The 19,579-nt window shown below is 39.7% G+C and overlaps 1 protein-coding gene across 13 annotated transcripts in view; it reads right to left on the bottom strand.

Annotated features, from left to right (window-relative positions):
- KDM4C (lysine demethylase 4C) overlaps positions 1-19,579 on the bottom strand; it is a 221,225-nt gene that overhangs the window by 24,498 nt on the left and 177,148 nt on the right. For all 13 annotated transcript variants that reach the window (XM_081945825.1, XM_081945829.1, XM_081945833.1 and 10 more), the window contains one exon: positions 17,436-17,544. In XM_081945825.1, the coding sequence (XP_081801951.1) occupies positions 17,436-17,544 (109 nt within the window). The remainder of the gene's footprint in view (positions 1-17,435; positions 17,545-19,579) is intronic.

The raw sequence follows: 19,579 nt of genomic DNA, 5'->3' as shown, positions 1-19,579 counted from the left end.
AGTTATTTCATAGTGTTTCCCTTTAAAAAATATACTTGCTTTATTCTGTAATAGTTTCTTCAACATGTTCATATTTTATTTGTATTATAAATGTTGAACCTAAAGGAAAAGAATCCACTGCCTCAAATTATCACAACCTGAATATATATGATACATCAACATTCTTTCATACTACGTAAGGTTAGTGGATCAGTAACAGTTTATCAGAGTATCTTTACTCTAGGAACACTCAAGATGGCTAATAAAATATTAATATAAAAGCAGAATATAAAAAGTCAAAAACATAAATTTATCAATAAAAAGTACTAAAACATCTAAAGCCTGGGTAAATCTGATTGATATCGGTTTCTGGCATGATCTTATTGACAGTTTAGTGACCAAACAGATGAGGCATGGAAAATACCATGGATACATACATTAATCTTACAAAGACATGGGGAAATGTTATTCTATTTCTTTAAAAAGGTTCAGAATAAAGAGAAAAGGAAATGAGAAGGAAATTAATTTGAAAATAATAGCTGTTCTATCCAAATCACACTGAGTACTTGACCATTTTGTATTTTTATACTTTATTTTATATTGCAACTCTCTTGCCCCCTCCTCTCTCTCTCTGAGAAAGAGAGAGAGAGAGAGAGAGAGAGATTGATTTCAATGTAAATTGTATTTAAAACTGCCGTTTTATTTTATTTACTGGGTGGGGGGAGTTGTTTTGAAGACTGTTTGCTGCAAGTAAAACCAATTGAACTAAACTGCAATTATTTCTGAACAGGCCTGCAGTTGACAGAGGTTGTAAGCTGAGGCTACAAGTGAAAATGGAATGGTATAAGCAGGATAGATAGGTCCTTATATTCTATTGGATGGCTTAATAGAAGGTATTTGTTGCTAATCACAAAAACATAGACCCTGAATAAAATATTTTGCAGATTGGCTAGAATTAAAGTATGTTCCATTTCTGTCATTTTTCTGCTGAAACAGTAAAACATGGATTATCAGCTTCAGTTCTTGGTGTAAAGATTGCTATTTCCCCACATATATTGTGGACAAATCTAAATTCATAATTGTCTCTTAAATGTTAATAAAGGCCCCATTGGTAACCATAAATTACATTCTTTTTTAAATGGCTTGAACACTGAAATACAACAATTGCTTGAAGGCTTACAAATATTCAGTAAAATATAGGGCAGTTTCCTTGGTCCTTTCCATTTTACTGGAGATTATTTGGTTTTAATAAAATGAATATGTAAAATTTGTAGAAATGATAAACTGGAAAACACCAGGTTTTCCCACCTTCAGATTGGCAAACGAAAGACAAAATTATGAATTTATCTCAAAGTTCACAAGGGTTGGATATGCACAATAATAATTGAATAATGTTTGTGTTTGCATATTACAAAGGAAGATGTAGACTTCTGTGACATTTTTCCAGCCAAAAGGTACATAGCTGCTACTGCTATTGTGTACTTTGAGTAAGAAGGGGGGGGGGGTTACTGCTGTGTTGCAGGAAGCAAAATATTTAATATTTAAAATGCATAATATTAACACTGTGCAATAACCTAGAAGCATGATAATGAGTTACACAATGTACACATCGTTTTAGTTTCTTCTCTACAATGGACAAAGCCACTAAGGGCTATACATTCTTCAAGTAATAAAATCAAAGAAAAGTCTTCATAATAGTAACTTTGAATTTGTGAATATGTACTGTATATGTGTGCATATGTGCATATACTTTTGTTCTTTATAATGCCATTTGTGAGACACCTGCCACTAAACTCACAAAACTATAAAATTGTAACACATAATTACTCATCAACAAGTTTTAAATTGTATTTTAATACTGATATGCAAAACTCATTTTTAGAATTATTTTCCTTTGTAACTCAATTGTGGAGAAAAAAATGGTACTGTACAGCTACAGATAGTAACGGGGGATAGTATATATCTACAGTTACTCACAAGGGACAATAATTATCCCGAAGGCAGTGAAATTAGCTTCATATAGATCTTTATGCAAAGTGGCTTTATTCTTCCAACTTCATGTTGTAGGCGCCTATAATCAAACTATTGAAGGACTGTCTAAAATAAGGCAACCTTCAGGTGTCTTGTTATGTAAACAACAAACACCACACATTATACAACTTGCAAGCACTAGCTTTGTATTATACATAATCTTTGAAGTTATTGAGTTCCTTTTTAAAATAGTTAAATAGGGGTACAGGCAAGCCACTGAGTGTCTTTGGACTATGGAACTTAATCACAGGAAAAGAGGTTTAAAAATCAACCAGTTATTATTGCACGTTGAGCCGTTTTCTTGTGTTAGTAATTTTCTCCTCTAACCTACTTTGTACTGTCAACGGTATGACAAGATTTATTACGAATTCTGTATGTATTATAGCACTAAAAATCACTTACACACATATACTTGAAATTACTTACACACAAATAAACAGAACATACTTAAAGTAAAATACAGAAGTAGAATACAGAACAAGTTTCTCATAAAAGTTCAGCAAATAACATGTCCATAATTTAGACATAGTATTTCTTCCTCAATGAGGTCTGTGGAAGAACATTGTATTAAAGACCATTTAACTTGAGCAGAGTATTGCAATGAGTTTGAGCCACAACTCATGTGATTGCTTATAATATTTTCCTTCAAATTTACTTTTTCATCCTTATTTATATTTTTAAATGTATTAATTCGTAATATGGTGAATACCAAAATTATTTGTAACATTTTATTCAACAATCTGTATTGGTGACATGTTCATAATGATTAAGATTTTACATCACATGATATAAAAGCATTCAAAATATGTTTGATCAACACAGTAGCAAGGATTCTACTGGATATTTTGGAATATGTTATCTCCACATATGTTCTACTACCATCCTCAAAGAAAAGAATCTAATTTTGGTGAGAAGGAATTTCATTCATAGCTTACTGCAAGCAATTTAGCTCTGAAAAATTTTGATAACAATATCTCATTTGAAAATTTAATGTATGCTTATCTTCTGTAATAGTATTCATTCTTGATATTTTTTTCACAGTATTTAATTTGTTTTATATTTATGGCAGCTAGTAAAGAGTTAAGCTGATTCTCACTTGTCTTTGTATCCAGTAATTAAACTATGAATGGAATGCTTTGCGTTCAGTGTAGTCTACTCCCCCCCACAAAAAAATTACGTAAGATTTATATAAGATTATAGCTTTTAAAATTTTTATGCTTTATTAAAACTCAGCCTAGCGTTATCATTTAAATGCATGTTTTTGAATAAAAACATGCAGAATTGAAGGATTACAAAACCAATTGTGATAGTATCTTTCTGACGGAAAACTGATATAAACACTATTTTCTAAGAGGAAAGCAACTTAGAAAGATATGTTGTTTGTTCATTTTATTAAAAAATCAGAATCTGATTTATTGTATTTCAGAACACTTAAAACGTTTGAGCATTAAATATGGGTCAGGAATCACTAAATATATCAAAAATGGCATTCTTTCAAATAAATCCAAAGAGTTCAAAATGACTCTTGCATAGTAAATTATGACAGTGTTTTGACTCTCATAAAGAATGAGAAACTTTAGCAGAAAAACTATTTCTCTACTAGAAAAACTATTTCTAGTATACTGTTTATTTTGACATTGTCAATTCATCATTTCAAAAATGAGACAAAAAGAACGTTGGTCCTTACCTGAATGTTTCTTTTCTGTAGAAAGATGGGAGGGGCTACAGCTGGGTTTAGTCACAGCCTGCTTGGTCCAGAGACTGAGGGAATTTTTTTAAGTATCCTTCCTTCCCTATTGGCTCCCAGTCTCCACGAGGTCGAATGGAAAAAGCTGTGAAATAGTATGTAAGGAAAAAAGGCAGTGCATACACACACACGCGACCACCACTCACCTGAACTAACTAGAACACTAGGGCGGGATGTAGCCCCTCCCACCTTTCTACAGAAAAGAAACGTTCGGGTAAGGACCAACGTTCTTTTTCCTGTAGATATGGTGGGAGGGGCTACAGCTGGGACATACCCAAGCTAAGTCCCAGGGCGGGATGTAGACTCCGGGGGAGGGGAGGTCATCACCTGTTGGAGAACCCGACGGCCGAAGGACATGTCTGCTGAAGCAAAACAATCTAATCAATAATGTCAACTAAAGGGCATTGGAGAGGCCCAAGTGGCTGCCCTACAGATGTCCTCTAGAGGGGTCCTAGTGGCCCACACAGCCATGGTAGCTGCACTCTGAGTGGAGTGGGCCGTAATTCCCTGAGGCAGAACTTGACCTAAGGCTTTGTAGGCCGCCATGATAGCCTCTCTTAACCATCTGCCTATAGTAGCAGAAGTGATCCTAGCTCCCAGGGTGCTGGGCTGAAAGGACATGAAGAGGGCCTCTGATCGACGAAAGGAGGATGTGCGCCTGAGATAAATGTACAAAACATGGCAGACATCAAACCTGTGCCAAAGGAGTTCCCTATCATGGGAGGGAGAGGGACAGAAATTAGGGAGGATGACCTCCTGCGATCTGTGAAAGAGGGAATTGACCTTCGGGAGGAATGTCGGGTCTAGTCGCAGGATGACCCTGTCTTGGTGGAATTGGCATAGGTCCTCCTTGGATGACAAGGCACCTAACTCAAATATATGTCGAGCCGAAGTAATGGCGACAAGAAAGGTTACCTTTAGAGTCAAATACCTGAGGTGTACTGTCCTCAATGGTTCAAAGGGGGGGCCCGTGAGAGCTCTAAGGACTAGGGAGAGATCTCACATTGGAAACCTATGCACTGGAGGAGAGCACAGGTTTGCCGCTCCTTTTAGAAACCGTTTGACTAGTGGGACCTGGGCCAAGGAAAATCAGCCATCCCCCGCCAGAACGGAGGAGAGGGAAGCCACCTGTAAGGTGTTATGAGAAAGACCTTGGTCTAGGCCGTGTTATAGGAAACCAAGGACTTGGGCAACCAATGCATTGGTCGGAGTTAGATCAAACCTTCTGCACCAGGAGACGAACATTGACCATGTCGAATTATAAATACGTGTGGTCGACTGGCGCCTGGAAACCTCATTGGTGGAAATGACCTTGGCTGACAGGTTAGCGTCCCACAGGAGGAGGCACTCAAGTGCCAGGCGGTCAGTTGGAGCCACTGGGGCTCTGGATGGAATAGGACTCCCCGGCACAGGGCAATCTCCTCCTGAGGAATCCTCCATGGGGGAGATACGGACAGCTGGATGAGGTCCACAAACCAAGGCCATCTCGGACAATAAGGGGCCACAAGGATGATGTGTGCCCTCTCTATCACTACCTCCCTCAGAGTCCCCTGGATTAGAGGGAGAGGGAGAAAGGCATAAAGAAGGCCCGGGAGCTATGGACTTCTGAGGACATCTGTCCTTTCTGTGTTGCATGCTGGGAAGCGGGAGAAGAACCAGGGCAGCTGAGCATTGGTCAGGCTCATGAACAATTCCACCAATGGGTTGCCGAAGCGGTGGCAAATTCTGTGGAATAGTTCTGGAATCAGCTGCCACTCGCTGTGGTCGACTGTTGCCCGACTCAGCCAGTCAGCCTGATGGTTGGCTATGCCCGAGATGTGCTCTGATGTTATTGATGCCAGGTTCTTCTCCACCCAGAGTCTGAGTTTCTGAGCTTGAGTCCCCCCCTGATGGTTTATGTGGGCCTTTGTGGTGACATTGTCCATCAGGAGGAGCACGTGGTGATTGGCAATTGAGTCCCGAAAGTGAAGGAGGGTCAGGCAAGCTACCTTCAGCTCCAGCCAATTTATATTGTGGCACAAGCCTGAGTTTGTCCAACGACCCTGTGCCAGCCTGGATTCCATCAAGGTCCCCCAGCCATAAAGGCTCGCGTCTGTCATGATCGAGATGTGATCCAGTTCCCAAAACTCAGATCTGTGACACAAGGCCGGGGACAACCACCACCTCAGGGACCAGCGAAGCCCGGGTGACAGGTTGACTGAATGCAGAGAATTGCTCACGCGGTGGCGTTGGTAAGGAATGAGCATCCATTGAAGTGTCCGAGAATGGAGACCGGCCCAGGGAACTATCCCTATGCACGACACCATCTTGCCCAGCAAGCATGCCAAGGTCAGGATGGAAACTGACCGACTTGCACGGACATGTCGTGCCAAGGATTGAAGATTTGTTAGACGTTCTGGGGAAAGTCAAACAAGTCCTGCAACAGAGCACTGTGCCCAGATGGATCTTCGTCGAGGGAGAGATATGGCTCTTGGGGAAGTTGATGGAAAATCCCAGGGACTGTAAAGTCCGGATGGTCAGGTTCAAGTCGTGAATTGCATGCATGCATGATTGGGCCAGAACGAGCATGTCGTTGAGATAGCAATGGAGTCTCACCAGGAGGGATCACAAGTGAGCTGCCAATGCTGCCAGGACCTTCGTGAATGTGCGGGGAGCAGAAGCTACACTGAATGGGAGGGCCCTGTACTGGAAGTGGCGCCCCTCGTGGGAGAAGCGAAGGAATCTGCGATGGGCTGGTATGATCGGGATGTGTAGATACGCTTCCGTCAGATCTACAGATGCCATGAAATCGCCCCACTGGATCCCCAGGAGAATGGACCTGAGAGACGACATTTTGAAGCGCCGGTAGACCAGATAAGAATTGAGACACTTCAGGTCCAAGATTCCTCTCCATCCCCCAGATGGAGGGACAACAAAGAGGTTGGAGTACAGATCTAACACGTACTCCTCTGGTGGAACCGGTTCTACGGCCCGAATGTCCAGCAGTTGTTGGATGGCCAGACTCATTAGGTGGCGTCGTTCCGGATCCCTGGACAAGGGGAAGGTCCTGAAGAGTGTCGGGGGAAGGGAGAGAAATTCCAGATGGAGGCCGTCCCTGATGGTTGACCTGACCCAGGCATCCGATGTTATCTGGTCCCACTGATCCACAAAGGACGCAAGGCAGCCGCCTATGGGCTGACCTGGATTGGAGTCATTTCCCTCTGTGGAAGGGGCGGCTGCCCCCTCCATGAAAGGGCCGTTTAGACTTACCCTGATATCTACCCCTATCTTGATAAAAAGGATGGTGAGTCTGTCTGTCATATTTATAGGGGGCATATCATTGCTGCCGATAGTCATGGTCAGGAGGCCAGAAAGAAGAATGTCTTTGGTAAGAAGCCTGATAGGACTCCGGCTTCTTGGTGTTAGAGGGAAGGACCTTCTTGTCCTTTGTTTCCACAAGGATCAGGTCGAGCGAAGCCCCGAAGAGATTGGAGCCGGTGAAAGGGGCCGCTGCCAAATTCCACTTGGACTTGTCCATTTGCGAAGCCACAAGAGGCACCTTGACGTTACTGAGGTGGACAACGCCCTTGATGCAAACATGATGGAATCTAGAGTGGCGTCTGCAGAAAACTGGGTGGCCGAGATAATTTTGGTGAGGTCTTGGTGAAGACGCTCATCTTGGATTGGAATGCGGTCCTGTAATTGGCGAAACCACATAACAGCCATGCGATTAAAGTAAGATGCTGCAGCAGCCGACTTAATGGCCCAGGCCAAATCGTTAAAAATTATTATGGAGAGTAAGTTCCACACGCTTGTCCTCGGGCTTTAGCTTGTCGGCCACATCCCCTGAGACTACGGTAGATGCATTAGCAAGAAGGGCAATGGGGGCATCTACTGTTGGCAATTATAGGGCCTGGGAGAAGGCCTGCTCCATATTGTAGAAGTGCCGATCATTACTCCCGGGGCTAGGCAAGGAGGAAGGTCGAGCCCACTGGTTCTTAACCACCTCTAGGAATAGAGGAGGGGCTGGGACTTCCTCCTTATCCGTATTGGGATGAATAAACATAGCCAGGTTGGGATCCCTGTGTTGGGACACTGGAGGAGCCCCTGTACCAATCTGGGTAGTCTTTTTAGCCTTATGTAGAAGAGGTTTGAAGGCCGGGGGAGGAAAGAGGCCTGGGAATGCCAGGGGGTCAGGAGGAACGGATCCTCATCTTCCGAGAACCCCAGGTCCGGATGAGCAACCTCCTCTAGAATTGAGCCCTCACTAACCACCAAAGGGGAAGGAGGCCTGGGTGGATCCTGTCCCCAAGAAGAAGATGGAGATCTGGGGTGCCTGGAGCCAGAATGAGGTCTTGCCACCCCTTGAGAAGATCGTTTCCATTCGGAAAGGCCTGAGAAATAGCAGAGGAAATGAATGTCCTGATGTTTTCAGGCAGAAGCTCAAGGTCCTCTAGGTCTTCATCGGAAGGACCCCGGGACGGGCCCCCCGGGGGGCAAGTTGTGAGGCCGGGAGGTAGTTCCGAGATCCCCCTTCCCTTGGATCCCTTGTCCCTCCCTATACGATCTTGGTGAGACAGGAAGTGAAGGAGAAGCCACCTGCCTGCGAGGTCTTGCAGGGGAGATGGAAGAGGAAGAAGGACTGAAACCACTGGGGAGCGAGCCAGAATGGTGAGAGCTGGGCCCAATTGGAGATCTGCATCTACAACGGGATTCAGGCCTAACAACTTGTGCTAGCTTCTCCGCCCTGGCCATCTGTTTCTCTAAGGCCTTCTGTCTCCTTGACTCGTTCCTTGCAGCCGCTCGGGAAGGGCGCTGGTCATCTGCAGGTCTAGAGGCCACTGCCCTGGTCCTGAGTCTGCTCTGGCCTTCCTCTGCCATTTCTCCCTGGGCCTGCACTGGTTCAGGGGCTGTGGAGGCCATGTCTCACTCACGTGGTCTATGCCTGGATTAAGCTGCGGCAAGCCTGCCGGCCTTGATTTATGTGTGTGCTGCAGGCAGTTGTATGGAAGAGAAGACGCCTACCAGCCTCGATTAATGGCCGCGATGTAGGACAGAGGATGGAGGAAGGGACGCCTGCTGGCCTTGATCAATGGCCATGATGCAGGCCGCTGCTGTACAAAATGGCCACCGCCCATGAGGTCGCCCCAAAATGGCCACCGCGCCTCATGTAACCAGAGGAAGGTGCCCAGTATAATTGGCTCTGATGTTGCAGTCTCGTGACGAGCCGAGTCATCTTGGGAGTCCTTCAGCGGCTAGACAGTTCAATCCGCGCCACACCGTTAGTTTGCAAGCTGCAGCGCCGCGCTCAAAGCAGTTTTATCAATCTGAGGCGCGCCTCTCAATGCCAGTAGAATTGAGACCGCAGCGAAACTTTAAAGGTGCGGTGAGGCTCTGGAGGCAGCGCTGAGCTCCTTTAGGGCCTCGAAGTTGTGGCGAGATGTTAAAGCCGCAGCGAGGCTTGCGATTGGCAAATTAAGAAGGAAGAACAAGCTGAAGGTAGCGCGCTAATCAATCGCCACCTGCAGGAGCCTTCAATCCACTCGACTGCAGTAGGAGCCTGCCACCCCTGCATGCCCAGGGACTGGGCAAGCCTCCCTCCAGGCCCAGGGGTAGGAGACCAGGACACTCCTATCCCCTTGTGAGGCTGACGATCAATCTCTATGGCCAGCAGTCGAAATTTTAGAAAATTTAGAATATACAATCAACCAAATGAGAAATTTAAATTTCAATAAGTACCTCACTGGAGCCACAGCTAGTAGCTTGAACCAAAGACTGAGGGAAACTGGGAGCCAATAGGGAAGGAAGGATACTTAAGAAAATTCCCTCAGTCTCTGGACCAATCAGGCTGTGACTAAACCCACCTGTAGCCCCTCCCACCGTATCTACAGGAAAAGCGTAGACCACTTCACTCAGGAAGCTCATTGCCTCATTAAAAATATAGTCAGTCTAGAACTCTACTTTTCTTAGATATTTATTGTTAAACAAAATAATGTATAGGGAATAGATTCATCCTGTTTTGTCTTCTCTACTTGTCATCTGAACTTGCACTGTAGCTAGAGTTGAAAAACAAAAGGCAGACATAATAGTGGGTTTTAAAATATAAAATCACAATGTCTATTTCATGACTGCCTAAAAAAATCCATGTAGTGAAGCTCTTATATGTAAAAACCTTTCCTAGAATAAATGTCAACAACCGTCTTAATGTTTTATTTTCAGTTTTCTAATTTCGGAAGCCTCAGAAATTAGAAAGGTTGTGACAACCTATATCCTACAGAGCTGGCTTTGGAATATCATTAAAGTAATTTTGCCTCACCAGACTTGCAAGTCCCTTAACCCATGGGGGTCCAACCTTTTGGCTTGCCTGGACTGCACTGAGTGACTGAGTGAGGACGAATTGTCTTAGGCTGCATATAAAATATATAATATACCTAATGTATATATGATAAATTACATAAGAATTGTAAAAGTTTACGATCTTGTTGGACTATATTATTAGCTGTTCAGGGCTGCATGTGGTCCATGGATTGCATGGACCTGTCCTAGCCCCTGTTTACTTATATTCTGCTGTCTTTGTGCCAATTAACTTTGATGCCAGATGTAAATGAGTCCACTCTGATTAATATTTATTCCAAATTGAAGTTTTAATATTTTGCTTTATAATAAATTTTAACACTAAAATTAAACCCTATTTATATTTATGCACTGAGATTTTAAGCTTAACGTAGCAAATGAACTTAAATCAGTTTATACAAGACTTTCAATTTTTATTCTGCCTTACTAGCCATAACTTACTCTACTGCCATATTTAATAAATGTTGTTTTATTACCACTGTTTATTTGTTGAGAGCTACTTTGATGTAGTGGTTAAGGCACCAGGCTAGAAATCAGGCTATCTTTGTGCCTATCTCAGGCACAAAGCCAATTGGATAAAAATTAATTGGTAGATTACATTAGTATTGTTGTATAATCTATTTAATAAGAATATGTAATATCCATGTTTCACATTATTTACAGTATATATTTAATATGGAAAAAATACCAGACCATTAAAAATGCAGAGTCAGCAAATTACTTTTTAGTCACTGTTTTCTAAGGATAATGATCTACAATTCACTCTGGATGTAAGACTATATTACATCTTTTGGCAGAAACACAAGCAGAATATAAAATAATATCCTGCCCGGAACTAAATAGGATTTGCACTTAACTGCATCAACAGACACAATACTGTTATCTATTGAATATGGCTAATAAAATGACATGTAATTAACATCAAGGAATTATCGAGAACAAAATCAAGATGATAACATTAGCCAGGTTGCTGCTGCAATCCTTTCACCTCTTATTTCTCAGAATTTGTTTATACTTTATATGGGCTTCCATAATGGATATCCATTAGAGTGAATCCTCAACAAGATGAAAAGGAACATCTGTTAAAACCAAAAGAAATTTTATGCATACATATTTTAGACGTGTGAAAAACTGTGAATGGGATTTAAGACATGCAAGGTATAGAAACGCTCAATCCATTGAATCCAAATTACATTAAACAGAGGTTTGTTAAAACTGATTTATTGCATATTTGGTACAATAAGGAAATGATATGTAAAGCTGCAATTATATCTATATGAGAAATGTTTCATTATTTATTAAATAAAGTAATGCTTTATTAATTTTCATTTCATGTATGATAAATCAATATAAAATTAATTCATCAAATTTAATTTTAATACTTTTAAAAATTGTTTAAAATAAATATGATATGTATTGTTAAGTACTTGAAATGTGTGAAATTAAAGCTTACTTTCAGAATTATTCTTTACAAATACAGACTTTTAGGTCACAATATTTGTAAATAAACTATATGTACCACTGACAAAATTATTTATGGATATGTAAAAAGCTGATATTTAACCATTTGTTAACAACTTATATATCAAATAGTAATTTAAGAGAAAATTTCACTTACTCTGCTATAGACATCAAACATTGATTAATGACTGATGTATAAATGTCTTTGTGTAATGTGTAAATATTGTAAAAATAAAATATTCTTAAGAGGTAGGTATTTAATATTTTTCCACCATCAATGTCTTGAATAGTTTTGATTGATTAGTTTTTCAAAATTATAATTGTAAGCAAAAGTAAAAAATCTGTATTTAGAAGTAATAATATTAAATTTATATTCTACAATTCACTTTTATATATTTTGGATTTCAAAACTAGTATACCAATCCAATACATATTTTATTAAAAATATTTTACATCTATATTACTTACATACAAAATTAAGCACAGCAAAATCAATTTACAGCAACATATAATTTTTAGAAAAAGTAGATGACATGTCGCATTCATTTTTATGCTACTAAAATCAGACCCACAAAAACGTATGATAAGATATATTCTACGCACTGGCATCATTTTAATGCAATCATAAATTATGAACTGACAAAAAACTCTCTAGTGAATTTTTAGTCTACTAACTATATTTTAACAACTTTCTAACTGAAAAATGCAAGCATTCATTCCTCGTCAATGTATTTTAATATTATTTTTGAAACATTATAGAAATATGGTTGAACAATTCTGAGTATTATTCCAAAACAGAGAATATGGAAGTCGGCTAGTCAATGTGTAAGTTAATGTTCAGTATAATGACTTTCTTTCATATTACTGCCTGCAGCAATATTTTTGAAATGCTGAAAGTTAATCAATAGTTGCTTATATTCCAGGAATTGCATGACAACAGCATAGTGTATCAGTGTCAAATATTTGTACATTGCTAGAAAAAGGGAGTAGCTATTCAAAACTTTGTACTTAATCAATTTTCTTGTAAAATTAAACCCAAGACAATGAACAAATTGGTTTAGTTCTGTTTTTAGATTTTATTTTAAAAGAGGATTATAGTATGGACACCTTTAGCACTACTATACCAACTGTTCCATTTTATTTTATTTTATTTTTTAAAAATGGCAAACTAAAGTAAATTTATTTTTTAAATGGATCACCTTTTTCAAGGGTCAAAACAATGGTCTTTGGTTTTTAGACCCAAAGTTATTTGCCTTCAGGTGCAAATTTATAACCACATTCAGATAAAACTTTGACCTTACCACATAATAGAAATCTCATAGATTTGCTATCGTTGCTTTGTAATTTTATTTTCAAAATACTATCCTCACCCAGAAAGTACTCATGCTTATATAGGATTCACTTCTCAAATATAAATATGAGGTAATCAAAAAGCCCAAGGCAACTTCAGTCTGTTCAAAACTCATTTTCCTCTCTGCTTGGAGAAATATGTCTGAAATGTAAAAATAATAGGAAACTATATGGCAGACAAAAAAAAAAAAAACCACTGCCAGTCATTGTACAGATAAGTATTGCTCCTCATGTCATTCAGTTGCTAACATTCAAAAGAAATTCTTAGAAGGAAGACTTAATGACAACATAATAAAGTCCAGAAATTTGCATCCAAGCATTAATCTTTATTTTAATCACTGTTATATTAATCTCAAAATACAGTAATTTATATTATTTTATACATAAGCGCATTATTTTACTTTTATCATTCTGCATTGCCATAATTGACTATGTCTTTATTCTAATGTTTTATATGAGGTACATTATTTTGTTATCCAGAGTAAAGACAGCACTTGGCCTTTGAAAGGTATGCTGGGATACAAAAAGGTCAGGACAAAACACTAAATTTCCTCCCCTTTCCATTTAATAAAAAATTAAATACAGTTGATATAATTATTCTCCAGGCATAATTTAATAACATCTTACTTCAGTTGCATTGAAATTAAATTTTAGTAACAACTTTTGGAAGCTTCTGGGCACTTTAAGATTTGATAGAACAGCATTTGGTCATCAGCCTCTGTTATACAATTGCTGCAGTTTTACAATTATTAAAAAATAAATCCAGTCTTTAAGTTACTTCCTATTTTTTCAGTAATAGCATATTAGAAAAGAATGCAACTGTGCAAGGATGTGAAAATAAAAATCTTCACAATATAGTATGTATATATATATATAGTATATAATTATTATTTTTTCAATGTCTTTTTTCTTTACCCCAAAAAAGTTTTCTGGAAGGGAAACCAGCTCTGAACTTCATAATTAAATTATTGTTGAATTGACTTAGCCAGTATTTTAAATGTTTTTTTCATTTTTTTATACACATACATACTTCACTCAGAACATCTGGAATTCTATGAAGATTAATGCTGACAATGTAAAAGTCCAAAGCATATGAACAGTTCATTGCTTGAGTAAATAGAAGCTGTTTTACCCTTTTTTTCCCTGAGGGGAGTGAAAACATTAGCTATTTTTAAAAATAAAATATTCTTCTTGCTGTTTGTGAGTTAACCAGACACTTCATGTGTATAATGAACATCTGTGTTCCTGACTTGAGCAACTGTTGGCAATTTCCTTATTTTCAGCTGCGAAAGACTTGGATCTCAAAGATAAATTCATACATGATACATATTGATATGCTATGGTCCATTTGAGTTTCAAAAAATCTTTTATCTGAGGGGGAAAGGTACTATTCTTATTTAATCTTCAATTTACAATCAAAATAATACTCAGGATGAGAAGGCCCTCAAGTTTCAATAAATCCATCATATATTGTCCTCTAAACCTATGATTACAGGAGAATCAAGATATATTTAAATAATCACAACGAACATTGTTAGCACATTAAGATGTCTCATGGAAAAACCCCAAACCAAAAAGAACAGTCAAATTTCCTGTCATCTTGTGTTGAATCCAGTCTGCTCAGTTATCTATCCTATACCTTCTGTAGCAATGACACGTGCAAATAATTCATTTAGTTTCTCAGCAATCTCCTGATTCTTCTTGAGCATCCATTCAATAATTGAATTTTGTTGTCTAACAACCCAACCACTTTGACCACTTTTCAGGTTCAAATATATAGGTTTTTATCAATTCCTTTAATGCTTTAATGGACCTCTATAATTCTTTATAACATACATATTTTCTGCAAATTTAGTGTCCTCATTAGGTTCACATTGCCTAGAGCCGTGATGGCAAACCTATGGCACGCTTGCCACAGGTGGCATGTGGAGCCATATTTGCCAACATGGCCACCTTCGGCAGTCCTCAGCTCTGATGCGCTAGCTGATTTTTGGTCTTCCGGAGGAGCAGGAGAGGCCGTTTTCACCCTCCCTAGGCTTCAGGAAAGCCTCTGGAGCCTGGGGAGGGTGAAAATCCCCCCCTGCATGGGAGTTGTTCACGCATGTGCGGTGGGGGGGGTCACTCGCACATGTGCAGGGGGCGCGTGCAATAGCACGCGCGCACACAGTTTTGGCACACTTTTAGAAAAAGGTTAACCACCACAGGCCTAGAGGAAGCTTTTTATAGAATGCTGCTAAATAGATATTCTGGATTCTTTCTGGACTTCTATTATTGTAGAATTTATTTTTATTTAAATTATTTATAGAATGCCTAACCCTAACCCACAGCAATGACTGTGGGCAATGTACACAACTACCACAGCAGTATATCACCCCATGACAACCTGTTAAAGTAACCTCCAAAACAAAAAGGCACTTCATCATCAGAGCTTGTCTAATTTCCTGGCCCAAATACTTGGGGAAACACCAGTTCATCAAGCTAATAGGGTCAAGGTTAGCCAGATCCCCGGGGAGGATGCTGTTCCACAGAACAGGCAAAGCCACAGACACGATTTCACTATGAACAAGGAATGACAAGCCAATGTAAATTCCTCCCACAGTGGCAGCTTCCACCTACCTTTGGGCAATAGCCATAAATTCAGGAAGATCCCAATATTGCACAATAGCTCTGACTGAGGAAGTGCATCCGTAGGGAGAGTTAAAAATGGAAGATTTACAGAGCCATAAAACTTAAACATCCACAGCCACTTAGACTTGCCAAGATTGAACCAAAGACTCCCCTCCCCCATTTAGACCGCACCGCATCCAAGACCCAGGAAAGGTTGCTGTAAGTCACCAAGAGTCATTTCAAAATGAGATGGGGGGATATATTTCATAAATAAATAAATGATCGTCGTGGTGATGCTTGGTCAGTCTATGGCAGAGATCTGTGATATGACATTTCATGACCACAAATGATCTCTCTCCAGCAGCTTAAATGGTAAATAGGAATTAAAAGAAAGTAGAAGCCTGAAAAGCCTCTGACAAAGCAGGGATCTCTGACTTAACCTCAGCCCACTACCAACATTGATTGGAACTGGTCACAAAGAAGGGAAAAGTACCATAGCACAATGTCTCACACTCCTAATCCTCTGATTAATCTCAGAAGGATACAGGATCAAGGGGAACAAAGGCTGCTGAGAGAACAGACGACCAGGGTGGATGTACAGTAGTACTCTCATCCCAAGCTCAACAAAGGACACTGAAAAATGCAACCAATGCTATGCCACTATTATGGCCAGGCCTCAATCCTGACTGAAAGGATGCCAGATAATTTGCTTTTTCCTAAATCCTCTCAAGCTGTGTCCTCTCAAGCTGTAAGTCATCACCTTCTCAACCATCTTCCCCAAAAAGAAAATGTTAAAGACTAGATGGAAATTGTCCAGATCTGTTGGACAATCCTGGATAAGTCTCAATTCTTATGATTTTAAATAAACTCTATGCAGAAACAGATTTGTTCATCTTAATATTTCCGCTCAGTGTCTTTTTCATCAGTTCCTTCAATTTTAAGAATTTTCCCTTTTATAGTCAAATATGACCATGGAACATCAATAGTTTTCCATTTAATGTATCCTATTGGTATCCCAATTCTTACAAACAATGGTTATCACATAAGTAAATCTAGAATCCCACTCCCATGTTCTTAATGATATGGATAACTATAAATTTGATTTGTTTGTCATCAGCTAAGCTTTATTACATTTCTCCTTTGTATACCTGATGTCTTTCATCATCTCAAGATTTGTTTTCAGAATTTTAATCAGATGGCAATAGCATATCTCTATTTATGGTTAGAAGCCAACACAAAAATTATTCTTAGAAAAAATTAGCCTTCCAATGCATGCAATGCACCTGATTGTACATCCTCTTTCAAATAAAAATCAACACACACACACACCCTCAATCCAATCCATTCCCTGGCCTTTCTATGGTTTGGCATATAAACAATTGTGTATGTTCTTTACATTATATTTATTTGGATATATAAACTATACCCAAATGTTCTACAAGGTTTCAATTAATTCTACAATATGTTTTGTTGTCCGTGCTGGCTCTTACAGTAGAACCAAGAATATTTTCCAAAGAACATTTGTCACTTGATGCTTGCTGAGGCAGAACTTTGTGATATACAGTTAGCAAATTTATCAGCAATAATAGCTGGAAAAATTGTCCTTCTGTGTAAACACTTCAACTTACCTATTTTAGAAATGTAAGAAAAATTTAGGGTTTTACAGCTGGTAGTAGAGCAAAATAAATAAATAAAAGCAAGAGTAAAACACTAAAGGAAAAAAAAACACTAAACCATGTCATGTTATAATCTTGCAGATGAATGTATATGTTTCCAGTCTGCTACTTTAAGGTATAAGGTATAGCAAAATTTATGGTATAGTCATTGAAAATACAGCAATGCACCTATTGTTTATACAATAATTTGTAAAATTCACTACGACTGTAAATTATATATTATAGTAACAATTTAGACTAATATTACTCACCAGTTTCAATCTCTGCAAAGGTATCCTGCTCGTGTCTATTGGTGTTCTCTCTGTGACATTACCAAATCTGACTTCAGGTATAGCAATTGCACACATGACATGAGCCCACCTATAAAATTATAGAAAGTACATGCATGCAAAGACAAAAGAAATATAAACATTAACAAATTTAAAAGATAAATTCATGTAATAGTTTTTGCACATTTCCAAAACTGCATGTAAATCAAGACCATGGTTTTAAATATTTTAAAGTGCTGAATTCTTTATAAAATATGACATTTAGGTAGACATATCAAATAAAAGTACTGTATTCAATTTAATTTTTTAATTATTTTCAGTTCTATCAATTATGCATTTTTTGAAACTTACCGGTAATTCATATTTAGTTTTTTAAAAAACTACACTGAGGTGATATTAAGGATTTTAATTAATTTAAAACAGTGTATAGTTATATTTCAATTTAATCTCTATAATAATATATTTGAAAAACCAGACAACAATTATTTATTTTATTCTATTTATTAGACTTTTTCCCATCTATCTCACCAAGAGGTGACTCTGGGAGGTTTATAAACATTAAAAGCTATTAAAATATATAAACAATAAATAATCAAATAGCAATAACATGTAATTAAAAATGGAGAGGAAGGGGGAAAATGACTGTTGGCTTACCTGAACGGCCATTCTCTGGGCACTGCGGGAGGGTCCAAGCATGGGTTAACACAGCCTATCTGCCCTAGGACTGAGTAGATTTTTCTTTGGTCACGCCTCCTTTGCCTCCTTTAGGTCAGTTTAAAAACAAAGTCTTGTCCACTGTAGGATGCCCTTCAGGTATCCTAATCATAATGCCGAGCCTTGGACCTTTCAAGAAACCCTGGGCGGGTTTGGACTCTCCCTCAGCGCCCAGAGAATGACTGTTCAGGTAAGCCAACGGTCATTCTCCTGTGCGCTGCTTGGAGAGTCCAAGCATGGGACGTACCCAAGCTATTTTGTCCCAGGGAGGGCCAAAGTCATGTCCAGATTGTCCGGAGCTGAGGCAACTTTTTGCAAAACACGTCTTCCAAAGGAGGCGGAGGCTGAGGCAAAGGTGGCAATTTTATAATTTTTGATGAAAGCTGTGGGGAACGCCCACATAGCAGCTCTGCAAATGTCAATGATGGACACTTGGGTCGCCCAAGCCGCTGTAGTGACGGCACTGCTTGTGGAGTGTGCCGTCACACGACCTGGCACGGTTCTGCCCTGATGTTTATAAACCATTTTGATGCAGGCCCACAGCCAACATCCAATTGTTGAAGATGAAATCTTACGACCCAACGACCCAGGTTGAAAAGACACAAAGAAGGACTCTGAATGTCTGAAGTCCTTAGTACTTTTCATATATATGCGGACCGCCCGCCGAACGTCCAGCTTGTGCCAGCTTGGGGTGCTTAGGCCTGGGACAAAAGTTCAGGAGGATCACCTTCTGAGATCTGTGAAAGTGAGAGTTCACCTTTGGTAGGAAGGAGAGATCGAGACGCAGGATGACCCAATCATGATGGACGATACACAGTTCCTCCCTGACAGAGAACGCTGCAATCTCTGACACCCTCCTAGCAGAAGTAATTGCTACTAAGAAGGTAGTCTTAAGAGTCAAGTGGCGAAGACTGGCAGTTCTCAGAGGTTCGAATGGTGCAGTGGTTAGGGCTCGCAGAACATACGGTAAGTTCCAGGACGGGTACCTGTGTATCACCTGAGGTTGAAGATTGGTCGCTCCCTTCAAGAAACCTTTGATCTGAGGGTGTTGGACTGATGACAGTCTCTGCCAGAATAGTTGACAACGGTGGCGACGGAGGGTGTTGGGCGCCAAGCCTTTGTCTAATCCGTCCTGAAGGAAGTCCAGAAGTTGAGGTATGGATGCTGCAACATCTACAATGTCACGCCACTTGCACCAAGTGGAGAACACTTTCCAGGTTGCATCGTAGATGCATGTTGTAGATGGTCTTCTGGACGCTTCAATGGTCTGGGTGACTTTGTCGGAAAGCTTTTGTTTCCTCAGGAGCTCCCCCTCAAGTGCCATATGGCTAGTTGGAGCCACTGGGGCTCTGGATGACTGATGGCCCCCTGGCTGAGGGAGATCTGCTCCTGAGGAATTCTCCACAGCTTCC

Source organism: Natrix helvetica, assembly GCF_964273705.1.
Source record: "Natrix helvetica genome assembly, chromosome: 2".
Taxonomy (NCBI): Eukaryota; Metazoa; Chordata; class Lepidosauria; order Squamata; family Natricidae; genus Natrix; species Natrix helvetica.
Note: the sequence above shows the minus strand (reverse complement) of the source record. Positions and strands in the feature narration are given on the sequence as shown.